The 24,901-nt window shown below is 42.9% G+C and overlaps 1 protein-coding gene across 1 annotated transcript in view; it reads left to right on the top strand.

Moving 5' to 3' along the window:
* LOC308516792 (TPA-induced transmembrane protein) overlaps window positions 1-24,527 on the top strand; it is a 29,941-nt gene extending 5,414 nt beyond the window's left edge. The window contains exons 2-6 of the mRNA XM_081087913.1: window positions 1,184-1,313; window positions 9,161-9,288; window positions 13,366-13,436; window positions 18,122-18,303; window positions 23,094-24,527. Of these exons, the coding sequence (XP_080944039.1) occupies window positions 1,184-1,313; window positions 9,161-9,288; window positions 13,366-13,436; window positions 18,122-18,303; window positions 23,094-23,098 (516 nt within the window). The 3' untranslated portion in view covers window positions 23,099-24,527. The remainder of the gene's footprint in view (window positions 1-1,183; window positions 1,314-9,160; window positions 9,289-13,365; window positions 13,437-18,121; window positions 18,304-23,093) is intronic.
* Window positions 24,528-24,901: the final 374 nt, after the last annotated feature.

Genomic DNA, 24,901 nt, shown 5'->3' with positions numbered 1-24,901 from the left:
CGGGACACGCAATCATGATTATGCCCATCTGTTCAGGTCCTAATGTTTGTTAGCAAGTGCTTCATGCACATGATTTCTAGTTTTCACAGCAGCCCCTAAAAATAGATTTATTATTTATGTTTTACAGTTGAGGACATTGGGGCTGGGAGCTTTAGTAGCTTGCTGATGGTCACCGGACTTTAAATGGTGTAACTGGGATTCTGATACAGAAACATACTTTCCCCCGTCATATTCCATTGTTTCCCATGCTGTCCATGTGGGAATTACTGATGGCCCAGTGGGAGAAGAGTCAGGGGACCTTTTAGGGGCAGGTGGCAGTGCTGGGAGTGGAGGAGTCTGGCTCGCTCATAACCTGGAGCTCTGCACAATGACACAGGGCGGCTGTGGACGAAAGGGAGAGCGCATCAGCTGTGCAGTGACTCACAGAGAGGTTCGTCCTGACCAATCTCTCTGAGCTGCATCTTTGAAGTGGGCTAAAGCCTCCCTTGCAGAGCTGTTAGGATGAAGAGAAATGGTATTGGCTGTAATTATTTTACTTGGCCCCACACTGTGCCTCACTATGCCCATTACAGCTTTATTTCCTGGTGTCTCTTCCATCCTTCCCTTCATTTCCCTTCTCAGGTCCTTATTACCTAGAGTCTGGGTCACAGCAGTAGCCTTTTAGCTTTTGTTTTGGTGTGTCCACTCTATACTATACATGACCTTTTTTTGAAACTTTCATTCAGCTTTGTGTTCCAGAATCTTCAACAGGTCCCCAGTACGCCCCAATTAAGTACAAACTGCTCTGGCCGCATTCAGAACCCTCTCAAATATTCTTCAGCCTTTCACTCTTTCTAATTTTAACTCTCATTACTTGCTCCTGAAACCCAGAAATCAATCAGCAGGCTCTTGGCCACTTCCATTATGAATCAATACCAGGGATACTCTTTTGTGGCTTTGAAGTACTTTTCTGTCCACCCTTCAACATCCTGCCGGTTGCCCCCGCTCAGAGTTCCCAGGGCATTTCTTACTAACTTTTCTGTGAAGTTCCATTCCACCCCTTTGTAAACTTGACTCAGTAGACTGTAGCCTGGTGAGATCAGAATCCCGCTGCCTTCACTTCTGTGTCACTGGCCCATACTAAGTATTCAAACATGCTTGGTGAAACCAAAGGACTAATTCACAATCTCCCTCTGCTTTCCAGGCTGACCGGAAAAGCCCTTGGAGCTCCTGTAATAGGACTTTGTGTGGAAAGTGTAAATTGTGGATGGCCATCACCTTTATTTTCCTAGGTTTCATTGTAGTGATCATCATAAGCTTATGTCTTATTGGAGGTAAGAGGATTTACACATGACATTTTAAGAAAACTTGTTTAATGCTTATGACTTACACTGAAATGGTATATGTACTCATTACTATTTCATTATTTATAATTTGAATTTAAAACTGGTGTGGAATGTGTTATATGGGTCGGAGAAATACATGATTCTTGTTTTGTTGTTTGTTTTATAAGCTCCGGAAGTAGTATGGAAACCACTGTTTTACTTTATACTATGCCCATTGGATCTTGAAGATTTCTTAAATTTTTAACTTACTTAAACACTGATTGAGATATTTTTGTATCTCTAAACCTGTTTGTTGACTTTTTTCTTATAGTTTGTTTAGTAAAAATAATTATTGTACTTCACCTTATATAGCTGGTATATGCTTATCATGATAAAATAATGAATAGTGTATTTGAGAGTTTTAAAAACTTGAACCATGTACCTGTAAGCTGTCATTATTTGAGCTTATTTTGGACATAACTATATTGTATTTATGTTGTATGTATGTACAAAACAAAAACATGATGCTAACTGTATGTTTTACATAATTATCTCATTTTAAAATTATTTATCATGAATATAAAAATAATGTGAGATCAGATTTTTATTTGTAGTTTTGTGGCCTACCCTTTAGGATTCTAATGTATTTTGAGATCATTTTTCCAATTTATTATAAAATTATTTATGAACATTTAAAAAAACTTTTAAAATGAGGTATAATTGACATATCTCATCTACTAGTTTCAGGTGTACAACATCATGATTCAATATTTATATACATTATGAAATGATTACCACAATAAGTTTAGAAGCCTCTTTTTAAATGACACCATTGGGTAGTCTTCCCCACCATTTTAAAGTCTTGTAGGTAGTGTCCAATTTTTTATGATTATCAGTATTAAGGTTTTTATGATGCATAAAAATAGCACCCTCCGGTGGGCAAACATTTCAATTCAAAACAGGAGAGAAGAAAACTGTTTTTAGTTGGAGCTGGGATACTCTTTTTTGTTTGTTTGTTTGTTTTCTGTTATTTTATTTATTTATTTAAATTTTTTATTGATTAAGGTATTACAAATGTGTCTGCATCCCCCCATTGACCCCTTATCCCCCCAGTCTTGCCCTCACCCTCACCCCCTGTTGTCTGCATCCATCGCTTATGCTTCTATGAATGCATACAAGTCCTTTGGTTGATCTCTCCCCCTTACCCGCACCCTCCCCTACCTTCCCTCTGAGGTTTGAGCATCTGATCGATGCTTCTCTGTCTCTAGATCGGTTTATGTTGTTCATTATAATCCACAAATGAGTGAGATCATGTGATATTTATCTTTCTCTGACTGACTTATTTCACTTAGCATAATGCTCTCCAGTGGAGCTGGGATACTCTTGAGGGTAATTCAGTCCCATGAGGATTTGGGTTGAGTCAGGCTCTCCACAGCAAACCTAGTCAGAGAATGAGCACAAGAAGGGAAACCCCTGGGTCTCTCTGGAGGGTGTCCTGGGAATTCTCCTCAGGAACTGCATTTGCCATTCACCTCCAGCTCTTCCCCCTTCCAATCTTTTCAGATCCTTTCCCAAAATTGTATGGCCCCTGAAGGAATAGGAAAACATTGATAACATGTGCCATCCTCACATTGACAACAGTGTCAACGTGAGGCACTATGTTTACTTACTTAGGACATTGTTGAGATGGGATAGATCATTCTTTGAGGCAATAGGCTGGTTTTGAGGTGGGAAGAAGTTAATAAGAGGTGTTACACCTCTGCCATCATGCTGAGGACAATTGTTTTTGTGTGAGCATTGATACTCCCTCTTCCCATCAACTCCCACGTGTGGATGTGGAAACTATAGTTGAATCACACAGCCTTGTCCCATCACAATTAGCTGATGCCATCCTAAAAGTCGACAGATTTGTCTGTTGGCATCTGGGGCCCAAAAGAAAGGATGATGCAACAGAGCTAGATGTTTAACATCCGGGATTCTAAAGTGCAAGACTCAAGAGCTGTCTTCCATCCCCAAAAGTTATCTGGTCCCTTTAGCCCATAAAGAGCAATCTGCAGAGGAAGGGGTTCTATTTCCCTCATCAACTTCTCAGGGGACAGCCAAGTTCATAGGATGGTATTCAGGGAAGAACTTTTTAACACTGTAGTGCAAACCTCATTTCCTATTTTAGAAAATTGTATTCTTAAAATGTTATTGCTGTGAGAGATTTTCAAGCTTTTACTATTTTTTTTTAAATCAGAGAAATACTTTTATTTTACTTGGCACGTCAGGGGGTTGGGCCTGTGGGAGATAGACAGTGGAGTTGCAATAGGTGCAAAGGGGTGGGACAGGGCTCCACTTTGTGAGTCTCAGCCTCACCCTCAGCAGCTCTGCAGGCACTCTGGGATGACAATCTGCAAAGATCAGCCATTGCCTAATTGCCAAGCCCATTGATAGGAATCAAATACTTGTAGAATTTCTGAGCACTCTGTGGAAGATGCTGCTGTCTGGGGAAAGGGCATTGTGAGGGTCAAGGGCTGTACCAGTGCCATCCAAGTTCACTAAGAAGTGAAGTTCATCGGGAACTACATTTGCTATTCTCCTCTCTCTTCCCTTCCTCTCAACTCCGTAATCTCATGTCTTAGGGCTCTGTAGTTCTCAGAGTGAGGCTCTGTGGCAGAGGTGTTAGTAACTGTGGAGTTGGAGTGGACACAGCAAAGGGTAACTAGTTGGGAGAAGAGACAGTGGAGTACCGAGGTTGAGGCACTGGGTAGGGAGGTGGATCTTGTTACTGACATTGTTAAGAATCCCAGCAGAGCAACCTATGGTCGTTTTATTATTGATTCTCTGAAAATTGTGCACCCCTTATTGTCTACACCTGGGGTGGGCTCTCCTGCCACTCTACCTGTGGCATGCCATTGAAGTAATTGTAAATTCAGGGTCATGGTTCAGCCTAAGACACTGAGCTGGGGCTGCGTGCACACTGCAAAAAGAAAAGACAGCGCTCTCACAGGCTCACTGTAGACAATGAGATCATTTTAAATGAAAAGTGTTATGAACAGGGCCCAGGGAATCCTATTGAATTCACACGTCTTTAGGGAAAAGGTTAGTAATGGATTCTCTCCTCCCTAAGGAATGAGCAATTCCTTGGTGTGAAGAGTAAAGGGGGAAAAAAACCCGTCCCCGTTCTCGAAGTCATCTTTTTGGGTAATTTGGAGAATCAGTTAAGCATTCTCAAGGGTTCTACTTTCTCTGCTAATTTGCCACAACCAGGGAGAAGAGAGATGGGAGTAACACCTTTCTAATGAAACTTTTCTTGGTTTGGGAAAAATATTTAAAATGTTATGAAGACCAAACTGTGACAAATAAATGGATGCTCAGAAATATGATTTAAAGGTGATCAGATTTAATACTCTAGGGATACTTATATGACACCCCACAGCATTATGGATTTCTATCTGACTCCTGTGCTCTCTAACATCCAGGTTTCAGTGAGTAGGGACGCTATGGTACCAGCATATAAGCAGGGACTTTCCAATGATGCTGTATTGAGTGGGTTTATTTTACCTGTGAGTTGGGAAAAAGAGCTCCATTTTATGATATGACAAGGTCTTGACAATGCTCCCTGGTGTTGGATGAGTCATGGGAAAATCCCAGGAGACAGCATTAGGAAACGCCAAGTACCAAGGTCCTTGGGGGTAGGAACATACTAGCAGGCCTAGTACTTTGAAATTTCTTGGCAATTTTCACCTGTTCCCCTTTCCTTCAAGTTGCATCTATTTATCCACCTTCCCAAGACTGACCCCCTCACCTGTGTTCTCCATAGAATCCTTGCCAACTGGTTCTGACCTGTGGACCTTCAGAATGATCCATTTCTCTCTAAGCTTCCTCAGGCTCTTCTCAACTTGGGCCTCTTCAAATGTGCCAGCACCATCTCTCCTTCAAAGCAATCTTCCACCAGAATCTTGTCACTTCACTTGGGTGTTTTTTCTCTTTCTATTCTTTCATTGGCAAACTTCTAGAAAGAGTGGTCTGCATTCAGATTTGTCTCCTGTGTACCCCTAAACCACTTGTATCCTTTGGCTCCAAATTGTTCTTCCCAAGGTCACCACAATTGTTTGATCATGAAACCCAATGAATGGCCTCCCTCCCATCCCCTGACCTATTTGCAGCCTTCAGCTCTGTTAGCTGTGTTGTACGCTTCTGGGTCTACAGAACTCCTGGATTTTAGGTCTCCTGCTCTTCCTGCCTTTGGCCTTCACATGTGGTGCCTGACGCTTGTTTCCAGCTGTCTTACTTTTCACATTCTTTATTCTTTCCCTTGAGGAGCCCACCATGCATTTGTCTGAATTTAGGCTAATTCTTCAACACACTAGGCCTCAGCTCCCACATGGGTAAAATATAAGTGATTCTGAATCTGAGTCTGCAAATGTACTCAACCCTACTTTTTACTAGCTCAGTTGACCTGAACAAATTATGCTTTTTCTCTAAGCCTCAATGTTTGTATTTTAATTTTTTTTATTAATCCTCACCCTAGGATATTTTTCCCATTGAATTTTAGAGAGAGTGGAAGGGAGGGAGGGGGAGAGGGAGAGAGAGAGAGAGAGAGAGAGAGAGAGAGAGAGAGAGAGAGAGATCATTGATTCATTGATGTGGGAGAGACACATGGATTGGTTGTCTCCCTCAAATGCCCCAATTGTCATGCACCTGCAACCCAGGTACATGCCCGTGATCTGGAATCACACCCATGACCCTTTTGGTGCACAGACAGACACTCTATCCACCGAGACACACCGACCAGGGCTCAATGTCTTTATTTTAAAATGAAAACATTAATGTTTAAGTCATAGGATGATTTGAGGATTGCATAAGGAAATATCTACAAGTGGCATCCATGTCTCTGTACATAATGCTGTACATAGTAGCCATTATTCTTCCTGTTACTTGATATTTTGGAACATTTTTTGTTTCTTCTTCTCTTCCATATCTAGGTAATGACCAAGTTTTGTCAGTCATTCCTTAGTAGTGTCTTGATAGCAGCTTTCATCATTGACTACCCAGTTACTGCAAGGCACCGTGCTTCATACTTTATGAGTGTTGGTTTACATCTTTAACATCACCTACAATGTATATGTTGATGTTTCTGTTGCAGAAACAGCTTCAGGGTTCATTTAAGTGACTTGCTTAGATCACATGGCTAATGAATAGCTGAGCTGGGATTCAAACTAAACCTGGTTACCTTTAAAGTCAGCTCTATTTCCACTATCCTGCGTTTTCTCTTTCCTTTCTTCCTCTTTTCTTCCCTCCTTCCTTTTCCACTTCCTTCCTTGTACTTCCCACTGCTGTCAATCAAAATCTCTCTCTCCCAATCTACTGGCCTCTCTGCCTCCATTCTCTCTTGGTTCCCTTTCATCTGATCCATCACCACCCGATTTACCTCCACCTCCTTCCTGGGAGACATTTAACAAGCTCCATTACCTCCTGCAGACATCTCTCTGCTGCCTCATTGCTAATATTCCAACCAAAGAGCTGGTTTTGTGTACCTGCAATTGCACTTTATATGTTTTAAGCTTTAAAACAAAACAAAACAACAACAAAAAAAAACCCTCATAGTTTTCTCTACATGGAAAGTGCTGCCCAGATGAAGTCTCATTAATAACGTACAAGCTTTGCTGACTGGGTAAAACCATTGCTATTGTTGTTATTTTAACAAACATCTATTTAGCCAGGTCTTCGGACAGAATCATTATTCGATGATACAAGTTAAATATATGTCATTAGAACTATTATTATTGGAGATGTCTTTCCAAATGGCATCTCTTCTCAGGGCCCTTTAGTTTAGCAGTTATGTGAATTCTGTATCCACCCCCTGGCACCCCCTTTCCTTTCCCAGGCACTGATATCTACTTTGGAAATGTGCACGGTGGGTGTAGAGCTCAAAGATATCCACTGCAGCATTATTTATAGCGGTGGAAATCTGAAAACACTGAAAGATGTAAGAAAATTAGCAAGCCAGTTAACATTATGCAGCTATTAAAATAATCTTTGCAAGGAATTTCAAACACATGGGGAATGGCTTTCGATATGTTAACAGCAACAACAACAAAAGAATGAAGACAAATAACCAATGACAGTAGCAAACAACTTAAGCAGGATATAAATGACCTTTTCACTAAGATCCCAACATATAATATAAAATATGGGAAAAACCCCTTTTTATTACAGAATTTATCAATGTCTTGCTTTGCTACAGATTCCTGTACATTGCAAGTTTTCTGCTATTGCCAGACAAAATAATGTAATGAGTGACTTACAACAAATAAAGATGCATGGTAATTTCCTGTGTTTGGGGTCCCCAAGATCTAACACTAGATTCAGTGAGTGCTGGGAGGACTCACAGACTCAGCATGTAGTTGTAGAGATGACTATGATTTATTACAGCAAAAGGATATAAACTGAAATGCAGGAGAAGCAAGTGTCCAAGAGTCCTCTCCTGGTGCAGTCCCATAGGACACACTTCATTCTTCTAACAGTGAGTTGTATCAACAAGCTGTGAAATCTTTCCACTAGGGAAGTTCATTTGAGACTCAGTGCCCAAGGTTTTATTGGGGTTGGTCACATAGGCAGCCTCTGTCTGGCCCTATTAACATTCCAGACTCTCCAAAGGAAAGATATTTCTGGTAAGCCGCGTTGTTTGTACAAAGAGTTGAGGCACAGTGAGCCACACTTATCAGGGAATGGTGGGAACTCTCAGAAACCTAAGTTCCCAGAGGCCAGTGCACCAGCCTTGAGTAGCTGGGCCTTTCTAAGCTGGCAGTCTCAGCTGCTCCGTCAGCTCTTCTCTGCACATTCCCTTGCTCCTCATGTCTCACCTTACCAGACTGTCTCAGGGAGTAAGTCCCAGAATTCTTCCTTTTTTTCACCCACCCTCCCATCAGAAACACTGAATTGGTTCCACTGGGGTCTTTCCAAAGTCCAGTTACAGAGGCTGATTATGTTATTTTTAAAGCTTGGAAATTGAGAAAAAAGTCTATGGCAAGTTTCACCCACCTACACCTTTCTCAGGGTCAGAGAGGTGGTCTGTGCGTGGGCTCAGATGGTGAGGCTGAGGCAGAATTAGGAGCATAATTAGTACCGTGAGTCCTACTTCTAGCTCCTGGCTCCTCACTTTGTGTGTTTTTCCTTTAGCTCTGACTGCATAAAAATCAGTTAGCTCAGTCATTAGAGCACAAGCAGCCACACAGAACTCATTGTCCTGTACACCCCGGGGCTCTGAGTGCAGTTTGGTTTTCCTTCTGCAAACAGAGTGTGTCAACATTCCTATCCTGTGAGACGTGTTCACGAATGATGACTTCATGCCCATGTCTCCCTGGGAGATTTCAAGACATGGGCTCACATGCTCATATTTGAGTCCCGCTCTGTTCTGGTGCATGATGATTCCTTTGGCCACTCTCTGTCCCCATCACTCATTCTTCGTCCCATTGTCCTGACTGTCCCCCGGCATCTGCCTTGACACCTGTGTACATAGCTAAGTTGCAGGTTCAGTTTAACAAAAAAAAAATTCACGTTCTTCCCACTCCATCCCACTGGCCCTTTGGCCCTTCCTTCAGTCTGTATTCAATGGAAGCTGAGAACCCTATGGCATAAAACAAATAACATGTTTATCATGATGGAGGGAAGACCCTGTCTTTATTTGTTTTTACCAAGAGGGGAAAGCATTTCTGTTCATACTTGCTTACTCTTCCCAGGCTTTATCCTTGATGAGTGCTCATTGTTTTGTTTTGTTTGCCTTGAAAGTGTAGCAGCCAATGAATAAGTTTATTACTTTATGCATATGCGTTTTTTTACCTTTTATTTCCATCTTCCACTCTTTTTAGTAACTTACATCGATGAAGATGAAAATGAAATACTTGAGTTATCATCAAATAAAACATTCTTGGTCATGCTAAAGATTCCAGAGGAGTGTCTTACTGAAAAGGAATTGCCTCACCTGCTCACGAAAAGGGTAATGGGACTTTATGCATTGTTTACTGAGTTCAAACAATTAGAATATGGATTCTGCTACAACAGTAGCCATAGAGCCACAGAGTAAGTAGCTTCAAGCTTGGATATTTTTGGTCTGAATTTTGGTAGAAACAGACATTTGTAAATGGACTTTCTGTAGTGCAAAACCAGAGGGAAGAGCCTTGGCCTCCAGCTGGAGGGAGGATAAAGCTTTGTTTCTTCACTCTGATCTTACATTTGATTTAATTGTAGCTTTATTGAGGGTCTGTGATCTGCTAGACCATATGCCAAGTGCCAGGGCTACAACCTGTGTGCTGTTAGTGGGGGCTCACAGCCCAAGTAGAGGAAGCAACTAAATAGATATTGCAAAAATGGTTGAGATGCATAGAGGATGTTTTACGACCACAAAGTCGGGGGGGACAGCTAGACTACTGAGGTGGAGATGGAGACTTGGAAGGCCTCCTGAAGGAGGAGATTCTTGGGATGAGGGTCTGCACAGCAGTGTACTATGGCCTCCACATGCTGTGGTGGGGACTTGCAGAGGTGAAGCTTAACAGGAAGGGCGGTTTTCCTACTAAAGATTTTAATCTGCAGGTTGACAGGGTAACTTTCACTTTCACCTTTCTGTGTAATGGTGAAAAAACACTGCCGTGGAGTATAGTGAGAAGCATTGCGGTAGGCCAGATGAAACAGGGAGCCTTGAACTAGGTGATGTCAGGGGGAAGAAGGAAGATTTAAGTGAGATCTAAGAGGTCTGATTCAATAAGGCTTAATGGCAGGTTGGGTGTGGGAGTGAAGGAGAGTGTGAATGAATGTGGCCCTGTGGGTGACTGTGGCATGATTTATGGAGTGGGAAGTTGAGGAGAATGAGCCCTCTGTGAAATACGGGTGCTCTGCAGCCAGACCAGGAGGGTTGGTTGGGGCAATCCTGGTCATCCTGTCAAAGACAGGGTGGTTCACAGCCAGACCCAAAAGTTTTGATAGGAAAATCCAAGCAAGGCCAGCCTGCTGTCCCTTACACTCTTCTTTGCAGCGGTAGGTCGAATGCGGCGAGTCCTCTTCATTTGGCTTCCACCACAGCTCCTAAAGGAGGCGATTCCATCTCAGTCACCCCTGAGTCAGCTCTGAGTCCCCAGGGGATAACCTCGATTGTTCCTTTGATCACAGGAGTTTGTGCTCTGGGAAGATGATCTTGGGTTTCCCTTCCTCCTCCTTTTCCTTGCTTCTCTCTCCTCTGCGGTGCCCTTTTCCTCCCGTCCTTCCAGCTGCCTCCGGAGCAAGCTGCAGACTGAAGAGCCTCTTGCTGCTTTCCTCGTGGTTGCTTTTTAAATTGAGGGTTTGCATTTGATGAGCAAAAATGAAATGAATCAGCAGCCACACATGTCACCTATTACAGGCTGCACTCTCTATGTCAAAGGGAAATGGACATAGTTAATCATTCACTTGAGACCCATATCTCTCACTCTATGGGTGTTTTCAGCTGGTCACTGTGTTGTGGCAAAGGAGCTGAGGGTGCTCTCTGAGCCGGTTTCTTCTCTAATCAATGAGAATCACTGAGTTCTCCCTGTATAGCCACAGGTGCATATGAGATGCATAGAAAGAAAGAACCTCGTAAAATATTTTTAAAAAATTATCTGACTTGCAGATGATAAAAGGTGCAGTGAAGTGAAAAGATTCCTGTCCACCACCCCCCACCCCCCGCCCTCAATACGGCTTCCCAATCAAATATGTTCAGGATTAAAAATGAGGAACTTGGAGATATCACTTTTATTGTCAGGTCGAGAATCTCCCTTTCTCCCATTAGGCCAGCTTCCAAAAGTTTCTGGAGAAGGAAGGTCAGTGGGCGTGTGTATTGGAATGCTATGTCCTCTCCTTTGCTTTATTGTCCTGCATTTGAGAACACAGCTTTCCTAGCCCCTCTCATATCTCACCACCTGAGTGCTGTCTTAGGGTTGGGGCCATTTCTCTGCTAAAGTCAGCCCATTAGCTATGTGCATGTGCTGGATGCAGGAGTTAGCATGGCACCTATGATAACCTAGGAGAGGGTATTTCTCTTATTCTGGAAGCTGTTTTCTATTTAGCCACGAAGCCTGACTCTGATAATCAGCTCACTAGGCTCCTAGCTCAGTCTGCACCCAGCCTCATAGGCCAAGTATGGGAGGCACCAGAACAAGGGGTGAGGAGTGCCCCCCCCATTTTTCTGAGGGAGGGGTGTTTAGCCTAAAGTAGATAGTGTGGTGAACAGCTCCCAAATATATAAATATGCCCTTATTATAGCAGGGGACTATGCCACCTAAAAGAACCTTCCAGTGGACACTAAGAGTGATCTAGTGTACCACTCCATCTCTTAAAATTCTAACTTGATTTTTTTCTGAAAGCCTCCTATGTACAAAACACTGTGCTAGGTCATTAGGATTAACGAAGGGAGGGAGAGAGGGAGGGAGGGAGGGAACAGAGAAGGTTGGAAGGAAGGTGTCAACATGAGAATGTCCAAATCTGTAGAGAATTTTTATGAGTTTATTTGAGCAAACTGACATCATGGCAAGACACAAAATCTCAAATGCTCTCAAGAATGACTATTTTGTGGTTTCTTTTATACCATGAGAATTAAGGAGGGGACATAAGGAAGATTACTTGAAGGTGTGAGAAAACAAGGCAGGGAAATCTCTGTGATTGAATTACAGAATAGTTAACAAGATTATATGCTCCCTTGTGGATCTGAAAAAGAGGAATACTTGTGGCATTTCAAAGGTATGTTAACCAAGATGCCTAGATGCACAAAAGCAATGGATAAAATTTGCTTACAGCAAATTAAAACGATGTAAAGTACAATGTTATAATCTTCAAACTGGCAAAACATCTAAAAATATGGTAACACTAAGTACCAGCAGGGCTGTGGGAAATGGATCATTTCTACCTTCCTGGGAGAAGAGTAAGACAAAGAGCAATTTGGCAAGATTTAGTTCCTTTGGCGATGTGCCTAATCATGGACCCACCAAATCCATTTCTTGGCATTTCTTCTCATATGTGTAAGAAACTCTTATACACATGAGAAAAGAAGCACAGAGATATTCAAGGGTGATAACGTCAGTATCGTTTGTACATAAATGGGAAAGTTGGTCTAACCATTTAGTGAAATCTATGCAGGAGTTAGGAGTTAGAGTGAAAGGCCTTCATATTCTAGATGTACCATTATGGGTGAATCCCAAACATAATTTCGAGTGAAAAGAAAAACGAAGTCATAGAAGATTGTGTAGACTATGGTGCATATTTTATTTCAATAAAACACTAAATTATGTAGCACTGATTGCACCAGGATGTATTACATTTATAAAAAACATGCATGAGAAGGAGTCAGACCCTCTTTAGGACAATGGCTAGCATTAGGCGAGAGAGGAATTGTGTGTAAGAAGAGTAGCTTAGTTTGTTCTGTCTCTTAGAGTGAAAGGGTGAACTAGATGTGATAAAATGTAAAGCAAAGAAACATGGGTAGTGGGAACATAGGTGTCATTTTTTGGGGATGGCAATATTTCATGCATAAAATAAGAACTTCATTATCTTTGCAATTATACACCAGCCCCACTTGGTCCCATTTTCCAGGAAAAGTGCCTTACCTGTGGCTTAGCATGGCTGTTTCTTCTTACAATGAAGCTCTCAAGAAAGGAGGGAAAGCCCTTGTCCAGTGGTGCGCCAGGCCCCGAGTGGCCTGTTCTGCTGTCTTCCCAGCCACTGCCCTGTTCTCTCCTGCCCGAGTTCCTTGGGGTCTGGGTGGACACAGGCTGCAGACCCCTCTTCATTAAGGCCACACAGTGTCAGTGCAATACATAAGAGATGTTGAAAATCCCAGCCTGGTCACATGATCCTTATCAAATGAGATTCTTTTACATGAGTGTGAACTTGATTTTTGGTTGGTGCTAGGCCCTCCTCTGTCTGCTTCTTGATCCAGAGTCTCTGGATAACTTAGTTTCTAGCTAGTTGAATTCCCTTTGTCTAAGAGTACTTTTGCTTTGTCAGGTGATATGCGATAAGATCCAGCAATTATGTGTGTGGTTATTTTACTTGCTCCTGTTTATTTCAGCTCACAGATGTGTACAGTTCATCCCCATCTCTGAATCGTTATTTTACTTCAGTGGAAATAATGGACTTCAGGTAAGAATGTGGAGAATCTGGAAAGCAACACCACCATTTACCTAGAAGGACCTCCCAAGTCTCAAAGCACAAAGGGAACCAACAATAGAATTGTAGCTTGTCAGTGCTGGGCTCAACTCCCTTATTTTACAAAGGAGAAAAGTGAAGCCCAGATTAATTAGATAGCTTAACAAGGTCACACAGAAGAGAGGAAAAGCCAGTCCCAGGCACACCATTCCTGTTTAACAGAGAATGCGTAAATGAGCTAAGGGTAGAAATAGAAATAGATCTCAGATAGTGATGTGATGGAAAAGATAGAAGCCATGTTTGACTTGTGATTTTGAGGAACACAAGTAATATAGGAGCCCATGTTCCTTGTGTAATATTAAAAATATAAAGACACTAGAGGCCCAACGAAAATCATGCACTCGCAGGGGTCCCTCAGCCCAGCCTGCATCCTGTCGCAGTCCAGGAGCAGTCAGACATCCTTAGCACTGCTGCGGAGGCTCCCGCCACTGCCAATGTACTTGCCGGCTGAGAGCCCAACTTCTGACTGAGCAGCGCTCCCCTTCTCCCCACCCCACCCCAGGGGGAGCACACCAACCACCAGAGGGCAGCTCCTGCATTGAGTGTCTGCCCCCTGGTGGTCAGTGTGCATCATAGCGACCAGTTATTCTACTGTTTGGTCAATTGCATATTAGCCTTTTATTATATAGAGTATACTACAGGGAAAGTAAAAGGCATATGTATATAGAGAAGTCATTTGATTATCTTTTTGTATTGTAGGATAAAATTTACCTGACTCAGCTTTATTATCTACTATTCCTAAGATATCCCTGGGATGTGATCATCAAAGGCAATATTCCACTGGGGCTCCCTCTCTAACCATATATTTCCAAAGCCATAATATGAATAGAGCTGGGAGGGGAAGTATGTAAAGCAGGTGGTAGCACAATGGGGACAAACGAAAATGGATCTGATGTCTGAAAAGGCATACAGTCGCAGGTTGCCTTGACAACCTATTTCTCCTCCTTTATGGATTTCCTATGTACATGTGACCTTATGATGACTTTTGTTTTCTTTTAAACTTTATTTCTCAATTACAGTTTATATTCAATATTATTTTGTACTAGAGGCCCAGTGCACGAAATTCATGCAAGGGGCTCAGCACTCACAGCTGCCACAGCTGCCTCGGCCCTTGCAGCCCCTGCTTCATCCAGTAGGTCGTCCAGAAGGTCATTCGGCTGTCTGGTCTAATTAGCATATTACACTTTTATTATTATAGATTAGTTTCAGATGTACAGCATAGTAGTTAGACAATCATATTCAAAATGCTTTCCCTGATATTTCCAGTACCCATCTGACACCATACATATTTATTACAATATTATTGACTATGAATCGAGTGGGTTTTTTTCTGAGCATGATGCAAGGGTGGTTTCTTTCCTGGGTTCTTGTCCAGGTTGGATTCGAAGAATGAAGCCACGGACAAAAGGTAGTAGATGAAAAGGTGGAAATTTATTGGAAACAAGTACAGACTCCCATGTGGGGAGGGGCTCCCAAAGGGAGTAGCCCACTAAGCTCCTTTTCCCTAAGATTTATAAAGGCTGAAGTTCTTTGTCTCTTTATGTTTCCTTCTTATTGGTAAAATATCAACTTTAAAACTTAAATGCCTCCTGTTGTCCCCTTCTCTTTCTCCCCCTTCAGTGGTAGAATTCTCTATCTCCTGTGAAAATCTCTTTTCCTCTTTCTCCCATTTGTCAGCATTTCTCTATTCTCTGTGAAAGTTTGTTTCCTCTTTCTCCCCATATCCTGTGGCTTGTCCCTGTCTTCTTCGAATGGATATCTTCCTTTCCCCTTATTCTGTGGCACCTTTTGTTCCTCTGTGAATGAATGCCTTTTGGCAGTTCCAAGCCCCTGACCAACTATGCCTTCCTCCCCCATGGACCTCCTAATTCCTAAAACTCCCTAAACCTGCCTATTTTACTCCTAAAAACTTTTTTCAACTGTATAACCCTATGTTGTACTTTACATCCCATGACTATTTTGCAACTACCAATCTTTACTTCTCAATCCCTTCATCTTTTTCAGCCAGTCCCCCAACCCTCCTCCCATCTGACAACCATCAGTCTATTCTCTGTATATATGAATCTATTTCAATATTGCATTTATTTTGTTCTTTAGATTCCACATACAAGTGAAATAATATAGTATTTGTCTTTCTCTGACTTACTTATTTCACTTAGCATAATACCCTAGGTCAGTGGTCGGCAAACTCATTAGTAAACAGAGCCAAATATCAACAGTACAATGATTGAAATTTCTTTTGAGAGCCAAATTTTTTAAACTTAAACTATATAGGTAGGTACATTGTTATTAACTTAATTAGGGTACTCCTAAGGCTCAGGAAAAGCCACACTCAAGGGGCCAAAAAGCTGCATGTGGCTCGCGAGCCGCAGTTTGCCCATCATGGCCCTAGGTCAGGGGTGGGCAAACTTTTTGACTCGAGGGCCACAGTGGGTTCTTAAACTGGACCGGAGGGCCGGAACAAAAGCATGGATGGAGTATTTGTGTGAACTAATATAAATTCAAAGTAAACATCATTACATAAAAGGGTACGGTCTTTTTTTTTTTTTTAGTTTTATTCATTTCAAACAGGCTGGATCCGGCCCGCGGGCTGTAGTTTGCCCACGGCTGCCCTAGGTCCATTCATGCTGTCACAAATAAGATATCATTTCTATGGCCAAGTAAGGTGACTTCTTTGACATTGCTCATTTTAATCATAAGCCTTTGGTATTAAAACACCAATAGAAAATGGAGAAATGCATAATTAGACCCAACATGCTTTCCTCTGTGCACTTGCCCCAATTTGCAACTCAAAGACTGAGCCAAAGTTAAGAGCCACCTAGACTGAAGGGCTTTTCCAAGAATCCAGTCTCCTATTATGGCTTAGAGGACGTGGGATTGTATAATGGCTTGGGGTTGACACTGGGAAAAACTCATCAGAAAAAGGAGTGAAACATGACTCAAAGTCTGAACACTTACTGTTACAGAATCTGCTTTTAAAAGTTATTGGAAAGAAAAACCCAAGGGTTTTAGTATTTTAGATAAAGAACTTTGTCTGGGAACATTTTTAAAAATCTAGGCAGAGTTTCAACTGAGGAACAAAAGCCATTGCCTCCAAAGCCGCAGTTGCTGCCTGTGAGCAGGAGACAGCCACAGGCCTGCAGACATTTGTGTAGACACAAATCCTGACCTCAGTCCCAGCCCCGCTCAATGAAAAACTGGGAAATGCCCACTGGTTCATCCGCTGCTGGACCCACTCAGGTAGTGGGCAGATGAGGCAAAGCCCACAGAGTTCTCTGTTTCCCTGAAAATCCCTCTTCTCTCCTCAGAATCCAGCCTTGAGTACATTCACCCCAAGACTCACTTGGTAGAATGACAATGGGCTGACCAGGCTGCATTAGACAGAGCAAACCTCTCATTCAGCATCTGGTCTGGTCTTATGAAAGTCAGCCTCTAGTCCTTTCCATAAGCCAACCCTTTGCCCATGGGAGCATAAGGTGGCTGTGAGTCAAGATGTGACCATCCTTAGTGATACTTAGAAGGTAAAGCACAGGGACCACCTGTAAACTAGAGTTGCTGGCTTAGAGTTTGAAAGCAGTTTTCAGCCTGCCTGTAGTGGCGTCCTTGAAACTGTTTCCCCAGGGTCTGACTGTCATTCATCTAAACCACAGGGTTTGGCACTTTTCTTGGCTGTCTTTGTATAAACTTGTCAGCCACGTTAGTGTTAAGGTGACCTCTGGCCACAAGAGGGAGCTCTTTGCTTGTCCTTAATAAGGGCAGCGCTTACTATTGGGACTGGCCTATTTATAAAACGCCCTAGGGCTAGAGTCTCAGATGTGGCTACCTCTTAATTATTTTATTTCTTGCTCTTAATCTGGGTCATCTTGAAAGTAATAGGATAATTGTGGAAAACTTAAATGTTGATGTAGCATTTAAAAGATAGTATAATCTACTCATTAACTGAGAATAGCCCTATGATTATTTTTATTTTGATAATGGGAAAAATTCCTTAGGTCCCCTTCTTGAGAGCACATTGCTGGGAGCCTCGGGAGTGGAAACGAGACAGAACAAGTTTCTTAGTTGGGGTCAAAGCAGGGAGATATGATTTGCTGCTGGTGCACGGGGCGAGCAGTGGGAGCCCAGGAATTCTGCACCCCTGAAGGCAGGGAGCTTTGGGCCCTACTTTAAACACTAATGAACTTGCTAAAGCAATTTGCTCTGACTAACCTGCACTTGTTGGAGCAGGGAAAGGGGTGTTGTGTGAGCGCATGCAGAAGGGAATACAGGAGGAGAACAGGACTTTCCTGGCCTGCCTGGGCAGTCAACGGCTGGAGCTGGGGCAGGCAGTGGGCCCTGGACTCTTCCTTGACAATCGCTGGTCACATCTCTCCCTTCAGTGTCTTCTTAGTGGACGCCCAGGGGCTGTGTTCTAAGGGGGAGGAGGCGGTGAGGGTCACCGGAATATTCTGTGCTGGACCCGTGGAAGAGGATTCTTCCAGGGCAGCACACCCTTTGCTATTTTGTACTTGGAAGAACACGAGGAACTAAAAAAAAAAAGAAATGTTATTGCTAAAACTAGTTTCCAGACTGGCAGTGCGATTCTGTTTCATTTGACTTTCTCTGTTTAATTTGCCTTTTAGAGAGGAAAATGCCACAATAACCTACCACCTGCAGTTTGGGGTTCCATCGGAAGATGACAGTTTTATGAAGTATATGATGAGTGAGGAGTTGGTGCTGGGCATTTTGCTACAGGATTTCCATGATCAGAACCTGTCTGGCTGTGAGACTCTGGGGCTTGATCCGGAGTCCCTGTTGCTCTACGGTAAGTTGAGCATGTCAAAAAGTCATAGTTGGGATGGTAAACAAGTGAACCAGACTGGGGACAGAGGGTTCGGGTTGATTTCTGTGCAGGTGATGTTCCATGTTCTGTGGAGGTTACACAGCCCCTGTCCTCCAGACTGAATAGTTGGGGGGAAATCATGGAAAAAGTAATTAAACTATAAAGATGAGGATTGGTGAAAGTTTCCTTGTTGTAGTTCACCCACATGCTAAGCCCCATACTCTACTTCATAATGTCATTAGTACAGGCATATCTCATTTCATTGTGCTTCATGGATGTTGCTTTATTTTTCTTTACAAATCGAAGGCAAGACCCTTCATTTGAAAAAAGATTTTTATTTGCTTTATTGTGATTCTCTCTTTATTATGGTGGTCTGGAACCCAAAGCACAATATCTTTGAAGTGTGACTATACTCTTCATGGAAACACCATGGTTTCATAAGAGAAGTAAGTGTTAAAGAGTTTGCAATAAACAATATAGCTAAATCATTGAAGTGTTATCTCACTTGGCAACTTATCTCTTCTTCTGTTGAAGGCCACTGAGTTCATTAAGAAATTAATGGAGAGGTATAAAAAGGCAAATTGACCTATTTCCTTAGAAAAGTATAATAAATCTACTCATCTACTTTTAAAACTAAGAACAAAACAGGGAAACTGTTATGTTGTTTAATAAACATAGAATATACCTCGCTTATCAGGAGAACTTTCCTACCAAGACTTGGCAGAAGGAAGGCGGGGAGGTGGAATGGCCACAGCGTTGACATGTCCTTTCATGTGTCTACTGAAGCTCTGGCCTTTCTCTCCATCTCTCCTCACTTCCTTCCGAATCCTCCCTTAGAGATGCACTAGCTCTCCTTAGCCCCACAGGCCAACCATCTTGGGCGTCTCATTTTCTCGTGGACCACCCATCAGAAACACTCTCTGCACATTAGCAGCAAGTAACAGTGGAATGAATGAAAAAGGCAAATAGAAGGAGACGTGTAGCACCAGGCACGGTGCCACAGCCCAGCGTCAGGAGAGCGAAACAGGTTATAAAGCACTCGTGGGACTTCAGCACGAGAGCGGGCGCCGATCATGATGGCTAAAGGTGAAGTAGATTAATCTCAGCAGAAAGTTTTAGCAAGCAGTTCTTAAAGCTTTTTATACACACACAATACCCCCCACCCCCCTCACACACACATACACACTAAACAGAAATAATGACATTCAGAAGGCCAAATTTCAGTTCACTGGGAAAGTCTCATAAAGGAATAGTTTCCTCACAGAGCATCTGGATAAATAAAGTGTGTCTGTGGGCCAGGCAGACAGCATACATGTGTGGAGTGGAGGGGTTATGCATCCTCCACAAGAATTTTGGAAAGAAAGAAACCGGACGGGCCCCTCCTGTGTAGAGGTGAGAGGGGGAAATCTACCCTGCATGAGATGCGTTGGCCGCCTGCTGTGGTGACTGGTCTTGATTTTCCGAGCCCTCTCTACACATGTTGTGGTTACCAGCTCTTTCCAAATGTAGGTGAGGGACGGGGGAGGAGTGTGAGAAAGGCTTCAGAGTATTGTGAGGTTGGGAGTATGAGAAAGGGGGTGTTGCTTTAGAGGCCAGAGGACAGCTCAGCCGAAAAGCCTCAGAGACATTTCCCAGTCGGGCTCTGCCTCCGGCCCCAGGGATGCCACGTGAGTCAGCCAGTTGCTGCTCCCCAGGAGATTGTACTTTTTCTTTCAATCATTTCTCCTGGGGAACCCTGTGACCCCACATCCATTTTCCATAGCATGTCTGAGCAGCATTTCAGCCATTAAATATTTTCAGGACTATGGCTATCAGGCCCTCTCAAATGGATGGGTAGACAGTGACCATTTGGGAAGTGAGGAAGGAAAAAGACAAGAGAAGGCAGGTAGGGCAAGTGAGAGGTAAACTCCAACGAAAGAGAAGAGATGGCTGTGGCAGGGATAGGCGAGGCCCCTGGAAGGGACCAAGTGAACCCTGTGGGTGCTTAGGCCAGTTCCTCATGCTCACATGCTCTGGGGGCTTGGTGGGTTACCACCATGCCTGTGATGAGCTGGGCAACTAGTTTTTCATAAAGATAATGTTCTGATTCTTCAAAGAGCAGAGATTCTTAACATTGTGGGGTTCGTATACTCCTTAGAGCAGTGGCTCTCAACCTTCTGGCCCTTTAAGTACAGTTCCTTATGTTGTGACCCAACCATAAAATTATTTTCGTTGCTACATCATAACTGTAATGTTGCTACTGTTATGAATCGTAATGTAAATATCTGATATGCAGGATGGTCTTAGGCGGCCCCTGTGAAAGGGTCATTCGACTGCCAAAGGGGTCGCGACCCACAGGTTGAGAACCGTTGCCTTAGAGGATGAGGACAACCAAGTACCTTCTCTCCAGAATAAAGGGCACACAACTCCTCCCCTACACAAAATTTTACAATTTCAGGGACTCCAAGGACTCTCTGAGGCCAGGCTGTGGTTCCTTTGGGGTTCATAAGTGTGTGTACTTTAGAGTCAGAACTTTAAGTTAGGCTCTAATTTGGGTTCCTGGGGTGTGTGTATTTCTCATTTTCTGATTTGGAAATACAATGACTATTTGACCTAGCTGCAGGCATATTTATAATGCCTTATAAAAATAAAATCTTTCCTTACTGTAATAATCAAAAAGGATTTTAAAAAATATTGAGATATATAATTTTATTACAATTGACTTGAGAGAGAATTGACTTGACACATATTTCCTAATGATTACTACAATAAGTTCAGTTTATACCTGTCATCTCGTACGGTTACTGTTAAGGAACAAAAATGCAACTGAGTAAACTTAGAGATCTGAATGGCTTTATTGGGTGATTCATGGATCTGGAAGCAGCCCATCTAGTAAACAGAGAGGTGCTCAGAGCAATTGTAAAAAATAGATGGTTTTTATAAGCAGAAAAAGGGCGGGGCAAGGAAATGAAAAGAAAGGACTTCGGGCAAGGTGACCTTCCCTTGCTGGGAAGACAGGGAGTTTTATCAGGTAGGCGACCTCACTCTTGCTGACCAGGAAATTCCAGGCTGATGCATTTTCAGCCTTTTTCTGAGGCAGTAAGTCTGGGTGGGGCTTTGCAAAAGTGACTTCATTTTGAGTCTGTTGCTTTCTTTTTAACAATGAGAAATTTTTTTCCTTGTGGTGAGAACTTTTAGGATCTACCCTCTTAGAACTTTCAAATGTACCATACAGCAGTGTGAACTACGTCATCATGCTGTCCATACACTCAGGTACTTACTTATAACAGGAAGTTTGTCCTTTTTAACCACTTTCACCCAAATTATCTCCCACCGAACTGATAATCTACTTTCTTTTGCTGTGAGTTTCTTTTTCTTTCTTTTTTTTAAATTTAGGTTCCACATACAAGCGAGGCCATAAAGTATTTGTCTGACTTATTTCACTTAAGCATAATACCCTCAAGGGTAAAGGCATTTTTTTTTTTTAATGGATCAACCCTTCCCTCCCCTGTCTTTGAGCTTGTTCACATTCTGTACGGGTGGGGTCCCAGTCTGAGGAGTAGAAGACTGTTTTGCAAATGTAAAACAGTGGCTTCGTTGGGACTTCAGGATCTATTTTGGATCTGGGTTAGTTATTTTGCACAGGTTTCTCATAAGTGAAGGAGTCAGCTGGCAGGCTGAGGGCAATAGAGGCAAACCCGCGTTTCTGTGAGAACGGAGAGGACCGGGCTCCAGGCAGTGAGGACAGTGAATCGTGGTTGCAGGTTTTGTGGGGTAGGCTGATGAGCTGGTTCCTAGCAGAGAAGCCAGAATGAATCCTATCCCTGGGGCATCAAGGGAAACCATTTTGGCTGTTCATAGATTCTCCAGAAAACTGGAAGAGTTTAGCCAAAGAACACTAATCCTCATTGAGGGCAATTCTGCACCCCCCTCTCCCTCCAGGGATATTTGGCAATGGCTGGAGACATTTTTATTTTATTTTTTTAAAGCATAGTTTATTGATTTTTAGGGAGAAATGAGGGGAGAGGGCGAGAGAAACATCGATGTGAGAGCACAACATTGAGTATCGACTGCCTCCTGCATACTTGCTACCAAGGAGCAAACCCACAATCTGGGCATGTGCCCTGACTGAGAATCCAATCAGCAACCTTTGGGTGCAGGGATAACTCCCAACCAACTGAGCCACACCAGCCAGGGCTGTCTGGAGACATTTTTAGTTGTCACTATTGAGATTGTGTGTTGGATACTAATATCTAGTGGTGAGGTCAGGGACTCTTCTCCTTACAGTGCTCTCTAGAACTACCCAGGCCCCAACGTCAACTGTGAGAACCCTGTGGCAGAGCATGAAGGGCTCTCTATGTAGTGTCCCAGGGCCTTGCATGGGCATCACCCCCTTAGCCAGGCCGGCTCACACCATTCCCCTCATCTGGATTTCTCATGACATATTGTGCACTTTTTAAAAAAACCTGAACATTTAGAGGTATTTTTATAATGAGATCATGAAAAAGGACTGAATGTTAAAATGTCCTCAGTATCCAAAAGGCCTCATCAAATGTTATTTTTCATGAATTATACCCAAACCAATGAGCAGACAATGTGGTATTTGCCTTTTGGAAAGGATTCAGAGTTTGTGTTTGTGTGTGTGTTGACTGAAGAGGCAATTTTCTGTTAGGAATTTACAATATTCCAATTTTATACGAGTATATATTCAAACCAAATAAAGTCAAATGAAACTATGGGTGTTGAAATTAATCATAATTCGTAAGCGTCTTTTGTTTGTGTTTTCTTTTCAGAGTGAAGTGGTAGAGCCGGTCTGAGTCTGAAGCAGTGTTCCCTGAGCTGTGGGATGAAGATAACTCATTCTTTTTTACAGAAAAGATACTGTGAATTAACTGGAAGGATTTGAAATGATGAGAGGGCTAGGCATGGTCCTTTTTCTCCTGATTGTGCACAGTAGGACATCCAGCAAAACAGCAAGAGCTGCCCTGGTCTCACTGATGGTGGAAGCAGGAAGCCAGATGGGACAGGGGTGACCGAGTAGCAGGGTGAACCTTCCAGTGTGAAGTCACTGCTATTCTTGAAGCGCTACCTGTCCCCACCACCATGTGGACACTTTCTCTTTAGTGCTGGGGTAGACTTTCGGGCAGGATCCCGCCTGCCTGTGTTGTTGGAGAGGCGACAGCAGGTGAGGGCGAACTGAGCCAGTGGCTCACTGAAATCCCCCTCCTGCTCAACATTTATATTTAATCTACCTCTAAGCAAGCCTGTGAGGATAGGGAGGGCATTTAAGCCCAGAGCAGCATGGGTATGTGTCTACCTTCATGACCTGTAGCTGCATTTCTTAGCAAACCAGCTGTAGGCACATCATCCAATGTCACTGTGTTATCAATAGCTACAGAAAGGAAATGTACATTTTAAAATTATTTTGCATCTCCTCATTGTTCCTATGATTCCTGAACACCTCTTTTAAAAACATAATTCCCTGTGAGTTTTGAACACTTTGCTCTCATTTTGGATAGTTTTTCCATGTATATTTTCACAACCTTCCATCAGGGAATCATTAAGAACCCTAACCATCTGCTAGAACTATTACACAAGTGCTTTTCATGGTCCAGTGTTATGGCCTTCTAGAAGGACTCAGTGTCTTCAGGCATTGATCATAGATCTGATGAAAGATAGTTTTGAAACAGGAAGAACCACTCTCTGAAACAGTTATAAGATTAATGACAGTTCACTTACAGGGTGGGAGAATATTGGTAACTGACTCAGTCATTTGCCTGTCATGAGGGATCAGAATTATTTGTTTTCTCAGGGAAATTGCTGGGAATTTTCCAGGAGAAAGAGTCTGTGGTCCTATAGTGAGAGCTCTTTAGCCTAATATCTCAGTTAGGTTGACCTTAGGTGGAAGTTAGTATGGGGGCAGCTGTGTATGGGGGTGTGTCTGAGTCTTGTCTCAGGTAGATTTGCCTTAAGCTCTTTAGGACCCAGGACTCTGGATAATGTGAAAACTTTCCTTCTTATTGAACTAGAAGATGCATTCATTGTAACGCTGTCTCATTTTGAGGATAGTTCCTCAAACTAGCAAAACAGGTGAATTATCCTTCTTCCTCTTTATTTTTAATATGTCAAGTGTAAGCTTTCATGTATTTGTACTTTTTAGAAAATAATGAAGACTTTTCATGGAAAAGGATTTAAAAATATTTACAATAAATTATTTTTGCCCTCTGCACTGTCCCATTTCCCTTTGCTTCATTGGTGGCAACTCTCCAGGGCCATGATGTGGGTTGGTGTGTTCTTGCAGTAAATGGTGTTGGAAGGGATCTTTTCATGTCCCTGAGGGCAGCTTCCCCTTCTGAGGGAGTGAGATTGAACTGGGGTGGGCTGAGTCCTGCTCTCTGTTTCAGTGAGTGAAGGGCGGGTGCTGTGATCCCTTCCACTTCCTCCCAGAGCCCTCCCTGGCAGGGCCAGGTGTCTGAAGGGCCTGGGACTGGAAGGAAAGGTTGGTGTATATCTGGGATCAAGACAGGGTTGGTTTTCATCTTCCCTTCTCCTTTGGAAAGCACCAAGATGCAAATACCTTGTCCTGGGTTTTGACCACTTA

The sequence above is a fragment of the Myotis nattereri genome (assembly GCF_964212035.1).
Source record: "Myotis nattereri genome assembly, chromosome: 3".
In the NCBI taxonomy this organism is placed as follows: Eukaryota; Metazoa; Chordata; class Mammalia; order Chiroptera; family Vespertilionidae; genus Myotis; species Myotis nattereri.
Note: the sequence above shows the minus strand (reverse complement) of the source record. Positions and strands in the feature narration are given on the sequence as shown.